The sequence below is a fragment of the Pundamilia nyererei genome, unplaced genomic scaffold (assembly GCF_000239375.1).
Source record: "Pundamilia nyererei isolate P.nyererei 1_Seehausen unplaced genomic scaffold, PunNye1.0 scaffold00197, whole genome shotgun sequence".
NCBI lineage: Eukaryota > Metazoa > Chordata > Actinopteri > Cichliformes > Cichlidae > Pundamilia > Pundamilia nyererei.
In genome coordinates, this window is record NW_005187598.1 from 689,586 (window position 1) to 698,719 (window position 9,134).

Sequence of the window (9,134 nt, forward strand, 5' to 3'; positions counted from 1 at the left end):
TGTTTCATATTCAGTTGCAGCTGTGAGGTCAGTTTTACGATGCAGGCAGTGATTTCTTCATTCCTTCACAGTGAGCATGTTTTTTATAAATAATAACTAAAATCACATTTTATCCCAGTTCATTTTTAACTTTTTCATAATGCGTTTCTTCTGCATTAATTAATTTAGGTATTGGATTTGTTTGCTAGTAGGTTGTAAAATATATTACCTTCACGATCTGTAATGAAATGATCTAAATTTAATCTTAAATACTTAACAAATCCAAATATCTCACTGTGGAATCCCACAGCTACAAAGAAAATCCTCTTCAGTTCACGTTAAACAGCCTTGCTGTTAGCTTTTCTTTCCTAATCGTTTGCTACTTACTGTACACTCATTACGTTTCTGTCAGAAGCAGCTACTTCTCACTGCTTTGAGTCCCTGGCCTTTACCAAACATCCGTTTCCTGTGTGTCACATGACTCGCGCTCTGCTGTCATTCAGTAGCTCTTAGCAAAGCACGTCAACCAGCGTCAGATTTCTCAGGTTTCTGTACCTTATCCGACAATGGCAACACTGGTGGCAAACAGGGCGATGGATGTGAACGGCCTGGCAGCGGCTTCGAGGACACATACCCAGGCTGTGACCAGGAACTACATCTCTCAGCCCAGGCTAAGTACGTTGCTAATGCAAGCTACCAGCTAACAAGGTTGTTGTTGCGTTCGGTGGTGTAGTTACGGTAGGAAACGGGATAACTTTGACTCAATGTATAAATGTAGCATTTAAAATGGCACAAGGGACAGTATGTTTACGGACTCGTGCAATAGGTTAATGTGCAGTGTGAAAATATAAAGATGTAAGATTGTGCTTAAGTCTTGGATATCCCATTGAACCGGGACGCAACATTAGAGGGCATTAGCGTTAGCTAACTATCCACCTGTGCTGCTGTACACAGGGTGTTATACAAACCAGCTTTTATTTTATAAATATTAATAATTAAATGCGAGTAATTCGGCAATTGAACCGTACTGCTGCTGTACATGCTGCGTTTAAGAATATGTCATTTCTGTCAAACAGCAGTGTAGCCACGCTAGCATGCTGCCTTTCACCAATGTCTGGAACTATTGATGAGATATACTCAGCGTGCGGGGATATGTGGTGCACTCAACTGGTCACGAATTTAAAATGTCATATTTGCGTCTTTGCAGTGTTTTACAGGCAGAACTATATTACACAGCCTGTTGGTCGTATGGGCCAGATGGAGGATCTGTCATGTGATCGGATCACATGAGTGAGGCAGCCCGTGGTTAGGGAAGCTGACGTTCATGCTCTCGTGACAAGGATTTCGACATCGCTTTGTAAAATGTTTGACACGAAACTGTAAAAATGTGAAGATTTACAGAGATCTTCTAAAACATGGACTCTCATGTGTCATCTGTCTATTAGGGATAGGCGTGGTGATACGGTATCTACACAGGGGCACCTAATATTGATATGTTTTCATTCAATTAAAATACTGTGAGAATTTTACAGGCAGGAAAGCAAATGCAAAGAGATTCAGTCTGGCTTGGACTGACTGCAGTCACTGTTGACATGCACACACTGTTCCCATTAGTCTGAAGCTCAGCTGGCTGTCAGCTGGTTGTGCAGATGTAATAGTTAAATGATCATTTCTGTTTTCTGTGAATTTCTATCTCTGCAAACAGCAACACATTTGTAATTTTCACAGGTTTATCACAGATCTTTACTGTATTACTGGAAACAGACTGCAGGTAATTGCCAGCTTTACCTCATGTGATTGATGACTGATAGCAGACTCTGTCTGTGGCAGGTTTTAGTCACCGTCTCGCCATGTTTGACAATCTGAATGTCAGCAAAAAAACACACCAATTGTTACAGCATATCAAAAAATGTGACAATAATTTCATATTGTGAGTGAAATATGATAAAAAAAATTATTATTGGGTGTCTGGTGATTCCCATCTTTACTGTCTATAGTTATTTGCTCTTATATGGTTGTAACTAAAGGTGATATTTTTATCAGCAGCACATCTGTTGCATATTTAGTTGTTTTAAGTTCTTAAACTCCCCGAAAGAAAATGGAAACAATTGAACTGTCAGTCCATTTGTTGGTAATTCATTTTTGCTAAAGTCAGGATTCTGGTGTCGGCCCATTTACAGTTATAAAAAGTTGGACCGTGTTCTTCTCTTTGTGGAATTTCCCCTGCAGTCACCATCCACCCAGCTGGCTGTGGAGGAAACACAGGGACAGTAGCTGCACCTCAGCCCCTCACCTCTCTGACGGTGCACATGCAGGTTGATGTCGTTACTTCATCAGAAGCTAAAGAGGACAAATCCAATATTACAATGATTGATTTGTAAACCAAGTTGTGAACTTAAAGTGTTGCTAACCAATTACACAGCAGCTGTTGTGAAACATCTGAAATGCTGCTTTTTGTCATCTTCATCAACATAGTTGAATTAAACAGGATTCCTAAAACAACTGTCATAAAACGCTAAGAACATATAAGAACATTTAAATGAGAGCAGAAATCTCTATGAACACATTAAAGCTACTAAAGTCTGGGGGTTGGTAAATGTTTTAAATTAATTAATTCATCATTTACATGAATGGTCGATACGTTAATATTTAAAAAGTCTGTTTTCCCAAACAAAAGTACATTTAACGCACATGTGCTCATACAGATATTTTAATAATATTAACTGAGAAAAGTTGATCTACAGCACAATAAATCATTTGAAAGAATACCAATGGGTTTGACCTCAGTATGCTGGATTTCCTTTACATTAATGTAGACATTTCCTCTATAATTTGACACACAAAAGGTACAAATGGGTGCATAAAACTAAGGACAACCTAACCCACACCAACTCTTATTATAACATGTTGTCACGACTGCAAAATGTCAGTTATTGATCATATGCCCAGTGTCTTCTGCTGATCCGTATCAGGGTTTGGAATAAACTACTCGGGGTTCTTTGCTTTAAGTCCAGGCCTGGTTGACAGTGTAATCGAGTAATTGGACAGGAAATACTTGTCTCTTATTAATGAGCAGTAATAAATATTCAGTAATACATATGTGTATGTGTGTGTATATATGTGTGTATGTATATGTGTATAGATAGATAGATAGATAGATAGATAGATAGATTAGTCAAAGACCATATAGGATATATATATGCAGTCTAAATGAAGGCATAAAAAATATGTCTTTGCTTTGTTTCTGGAGGTTTTTGTGCTGCTGAAACAGACGTTATGATGGTGCAGGCATTAGTTAATATTAATGATAAATCAGTGTCCCGCCTTAAAAAAAAAAAGTGTACCTGGCCCAAGGACACTTTTAATGGCTTTCAAAAGCTTTTATTTTTATGTTTACAAATATGAATGTAATGTAATTATTACAATATTTTATATTATTTGACTTTTAAAAAAGTTACAAAAGCGTTTAAACGTTGATGGTCTGGTGCAACCATGCCCCCCTTTAGCCTCAGCCCTGTTTCCTGCTGGTATGGCTTCCATGTAAAATGGGACGGCTGCCGTCAGCCTTCAGCACGCTGTACAATTTAAAAGTGGTGTCACATTAGGTTAACAGTTCATCTGCATATTTGAATACAACTTGTTGGTTACTGCAGGTTTCTGTGTAAAACACACAGTGGTGGATGGAGCAGCTACAAAGTTTCTTTTCTTCAGGTCAGAGTTTGTTGATCAGGAGCTTTGATGAAGGCGTCCTGCGTCGAGTTTATTTATAATCATATTATTGGAATGACTCGATGAATAGTTGCAGGCCTAATTAGGAGCAGAGCATGAGGTTTTAAAAGGGTTTGTGCTGCTTCCACTTAGCTGTGTGATGTTGAGTCTGGCTGGGCTGCTGCAGAAGCCCTGAGCCATGAGGCCAGAGAGCCGCTTTTTTTTCTTTCCTGCTCTTTATGCAAGTGTCAGAGAAGCAAGCATGGACTAAAAGCCTCTCAGCAAACTGGAAGGAAATGACTTAATGGTGCTCAGGCCATCTGAGAGCTAAGCAGAAAGGATGCAACATGTGATAAAACCCATCTTCTAAAAACATTGAACAATCCTGCTTCTGAAATACTCTAATTTTGCCATCTTTTTTGTCTCATCAAACACATTACCAAACAGCAGCAGTCCACACTTATGATGAGGCAGCAATTTAGAGCTAAATGATAATCTCAAGTAACTGTTTGGAAAAGTGTGTTTCTCAAATAGTGCAGGTGCTGCATTCACAGTGTGTGTAGCCCTGCTGGAGGAGATGTGTGGTTTGTTTCCATTTGTCTTCAACATACTGCTTATATTTGGGAAAGGCAATGCCTTTGTCACAGTCTAAAGGTAGTGTGTGACATTGACTTTAGTGCAAAACCATTGAATTTATACATCACTGAATGTTCCAGTAATATAGGCCCATAAAATAAACCTGTAGTTTCTGGTGTCCTCTGCAGTTCATTTAAAATCCTGGAACTTGAACAACATGATGGTGGAGCTTGGTCTCAAGAGAACAAAGAAGCAAAGAAAGCATAATCAGCAGCATGGATGGGGCCAACTGTAACTTGGTCTGTTGGCGAGCTTTAACGTGGTGTAGACATGTCTCTAAAATAACAGTGTCTCTTATGTCGTCTTTCTTCACTTTGTTACACAGAACTATCTGAGAAGTGCTGAAACTTTGAGTTGCTTTGAAGAAAATACTTGGCAGGTTGATTAGGTTAACCATTTGTCCCTTTTTACCATGGGCTGACTTCAGCCAATCAGATAAGCAAAAACATGGGATACAGACATTGGCTTGTCATGAAATTATTGTTTGTCGCTATGTAAGGAACATTCACAGTCACTGTGTAAAGCGCTCGTCTAAAACGTGCCCGTGATTAGTCCAACTGTGAGCACATGGCTGCCTGGTAAGATACACGCGATCAGTGTATTGCAACCTTTGACATCTCACAGATTCTGATGCTGCAGGTTTCGTCTCTCTGACCAAAATTCACTGAACCAGCAGCAAAAGAAGATCCAAACTCCGCTTCACGTGTGGATGAATGCCCTCTGACTTTTGCTGTTTTGCTTCCACCACGATGCTTCCACTTCCTGCACAGCTCTCGCTCTCTCTCTGTGTATGTGTGGGTCATGCTTTTATACTAGAATATATTTTACCATGGGTAATGGTCAATTGGATCTGTGTCTCAGGCCAGTTTTGACCAAGTATGTAGGAGGGAGCTACAGAAAACGCATCTTTGTCCTTCTGCCATGAAAGGCTAATAGGGTTCTGTCATCATCTTGCTGGGTGGGCAGCGTGGACACTTAAGTTTGTAAATATGATGGCAGCAAACCACTCCAGTGTGAGCTGGAGGCCACCGCTTGATGACCCATCAGAGCCACATCCACATAAAGCAGAGATGGCATCCTAAGGCCACCGAGGTGAAAGCCTGTTGCCACGTGGCTTTGCTACAGGACGGCCTTCAGAGGTACAAACAAAACGTTCTTTAACCATCCTAATGATGTCGTTCACGGTGATGGGCGAGTCATCTCCTACGTTTCTATACTCTGGTATAGGAAGGCCTGTTGGTGGGATTGAAGACATCCTCAAAGTATCCCCCACATCACCTGACTACATCCTTAGTTGAAGTCAGTAGCACCTCACCCACACTACACCACGTGAGTAGAACACCGCTTTCCTGCTTGGAGTCGCCTGATGGCTTTTGAGGTTTTGCTTCAGCTACCTCAAGAACTTCACTCCTCTTGGAACGCTGGGGCTGGCACAGACTAACCAAGCCTAATAGGGCTCCTGTAGCGCCTCCCTGAGGTGTCTGGTGTCCACCATACCACTACAACTGGCACCAACCTTCTTGCAGACACACGTCTGTTCAGCCAGCTCACTTTGAACTCAGAATGTCCCCAGCCTCCCTCACAATGCTGTAGAGGTTCTGTTGAAGATCCTAATTAAAGATCTTCTGCACCGGGGCCTCTGCCAGATGTCCCGGACAGCTGGCAGCTCAGACTGGTTCCAGCCTGAGCTGTACGTTCAGCTGGCGTATCTTGCGGTGACCCAGTTCAAGGTTCGTACTTGACCACAGTTGAGCTTTGTTAGTATTAATCTCTGTCAGTAGAGTAGGAACATCAAGAATGATGCCTAATTTGACAATATTATTGAAAATAGAAAATATTTTCAACATATATATTGGCTTTTTTTTTTAAATTTCCTGCTGTTCAAACTGTTACTGAGCAGTGATTCCAAAACCCACTCACCAAATCTCGAGCATGCTCAGCATCAGCCGCTGTTAGTTTAAAGGAAAGTCCAACATCACTACACTTTGAACAACGTCCAACCAGTTTAGGTTAGTATTTCAAGCCATCAAACAGTCTATAAGATCACAGTGTTGAGCTGGTTTTCCACTGCGATACCGACGTGACAGAGCTCTAAGAGAAGCAGCTTGAAAATCCACTCGGAGATGGAGCAGGAAAATAAACAAATAAAAAGGCTTTCTCATCAGACCAAGTCCTTTCTTTTAAGAGGCCTTTGTCTCTCTCATGTCAAATGCGACAAAAGCTATTAGCCCATGAAATGGCTTGTCTTTGTTTTAGTGGTGCATTCTGTCATTTAGTGCTATGAAAAGACATGGAGCAAGGCACTACATTTCTTTGTGAAGATTTAATTATTGGTAATAATGTAGTCACGATAAACAAATGTCTCATCTGTCACTATGAAAGTAATTTCTATAAAATCAATGTTATTTTTTGCAACAGTTCTATAATCCACATTCTAATTAGGTTTAAGCAGCTAGCTTGTCAGTAGGAAAAAAGACTCTTGCGTGGGCGTTTGCCATTCTTTTCATGAAAGAACATTAAAATGTACGCTAAGGATCTGACACCATTTCAGTCTGTTGCAAGAACAGAAACCAATCAGCACACACTTGTTTCACTGACCACTGACGGCTCACTTCCTGAAATTCGTCACCTTAAGAACTGGTGGCTCTTGTTAGAAGAAATGCAATGCAGGAAATTCTCCACTGCAGAACTTCCCATAAACCTAGGACTGTAAGATTAGCATGATTTTGTTTAGCTTTAAACACCCCGATGATTAAATGTGCAGTGACTCGAGTGTGCCCCAGCTCACAGCAGATCTTTACTGTTCGCAGGACCTCCTTTACGAGTGTGGCCTCTTTTGTTCTCTACTCGCACTCGATACTTTCTGTTTATTGAATAGTTCAGTTTCCGTTTCTTTTTGGTCATCACTCATTTTATTGCACATGATTACTTAGAGTTTTGAAACGCGCTGCTTCCATTTCTTGTTTGTTTTGACAGAAATAGTAAATGTGTATATTTTTCATGTAAAGATCCCTTAAAAAAGGTGTCTTGTAATTTATTATAATAATGCATTTAGGTTCGCAGATAGCCTGGGGTGTGACAGCTGTCATAGAATACAGTATGTTTGGCTTAGCTTGATGTTATAAAAGCGCGAGGGTGCTGCACATAATTAGCACCGAGTTCTGTGGGAAACCCGTCTTTGTCTACTGGATGTATTTGGGAACAGCTTGTAAGGGCTTCTTTGTTGGACCGCTCTGAAGCCTCTGTCCCAGACCTTATCTTGACTCTAGTCTGGGACTACCCCGCAGGATGTGTTTATGTATTTTGAATCTTTTAATTCATTAATGCTTTTTTTTTGTTTTTAAAAAGGATTTCATAAGTTTGTGTAAATTGTCTTTGTTACCTGCTTAGAATGATGAAAGAAATAAATTGAATGGATAAGCTAGCACAATAAAATGCTCTTCATCTGCTCCAAATAGCAGGAGGCTGTTGCTCTGTCAAAGCCCAGGCGTCGAGCTATTGTAAGTAAAGCACTAGGCTATCTGTGTGATAACCAGCTGCCTCTCTGTATAGTCGCTGGTTTTCCTCTACTAGCAAAAGGGCCCTGCATACAAGAGACCCCACTCTGTTAGAACATTTGCTCCCGGTTCATGCCTGATTACATTTCCTCCCAATCAGTGCAGTGTGGTAGGAAGTCGTCTTTATATGGAGTACCTGTGTTAAAAGCCTGCCTTATTTTCTAGTGGTGTCAAACCCAGATGCTGCCCACATGTCAAAACACAGATTGTGTGCTGATTGGTTGGTGAAGATGTGCCTGTGCCCGCGGCTGTTTCTGACACCCCGCCCCCTGATTTTAAAATGTTTTCATTTTTTTGATTTATTCCAAAAGTCTGTCATTGGTTAACAAAACATTCAACTTGTCCTTCATCTGTTTGCTTCATTTTAGTTGCACTATTTCATTTTCCCCTCTCTAATGTTGAAAGCACAAAGTAGTTTGCGCAGGATAAAAATAATGTCAGGATATTTTTCCAGTGCTTGAACTGCATCACGGCACAGTTGGATGAAACATCACATTCTGATCTGTAGAAGCAGACGTTGATTCCACTTCATGATGCAAAAGCCAAGCAAGGCTTTCCTCCCAGTGTGAGGACTAGTAGTTACAGCTGATGAACCACACTCGTTGTAAATAAGGGGAATAAACAAAGTCAAGTATTAATTTTGGTAAGATCTACTGATTTGAGTTTCCTCTTTTGAGAAAATCAAAGGGATCATGTGCCAGTAATCATCATGCTAAAGCCCGAGTCGCTCTCTGGTGCCTCCGTCAGAGTGAATGTTAGGCGTGGAAAATGCTCGTACGAATGGGTGTGAATGAGGTTCGGGCTGAAACACACAGACAGGAAACACTGTGTTCATTCGGCTAAAACGGTGTGTTTTAATGCAACGTTTAGCAGTGTAGGTTTTTGGTTGATATGCAGTTCCATGATGAGCAGACAGGCTTGGGCTCCACCGTCGGACACTGTGGCTGGTAGATTGCACTCTGCTCCACAGTGTTGGTGAAGTCAGCAGGACCACCTGCAGCACGTTAGGCTAACCCTCCAGGTCACAGCTGATCTCTGCTGCTGCAGCTCGAGATGCTGGAGCTGAATGACATTAGCAACTGTTAACAGCAGCAACCTCAGAATAAAGTATTCAGCTGTTTATTTTGATGCGGTCCATCAGGTGCGGTCTACGTCTGTAAACAACAGGCCAGCTGATTCAGAGTGACAGATAGTTTTGGTAGATGTGCTGGCAGTCTGCGTCGGGCTAACTTGTATGAATACCATTAGCTGAGG

General features: G+C 41.1%; 1 protein-coding gene across 1 annotated transcript in view; it reads left to right on the forward strand.

The window, feature by feature from the left end:
- The first annotated feature begins 397 nt into the window (after positions 1 to 397).
- The window catches only part of atp6v1ba (ATPase, H+ transporting, lysosomal, V1 subunit B, member a), a 38,416-nt gene continuing 29,679 nt past the window's right edge, over positions 398 to 9,134 (forward strand). Inside the window, exon 1 of the mRNA XM_005747434.2 lies at positions 398 to 654. Coding sequence (XP_005747491.1) covers positions 546 to 654 — 109 coding nt within the window. The 5' untranslated portion in view covers positions 398 to 545. The remainder of the gene's footprint in view (positions 655 to 9,134) is intronic.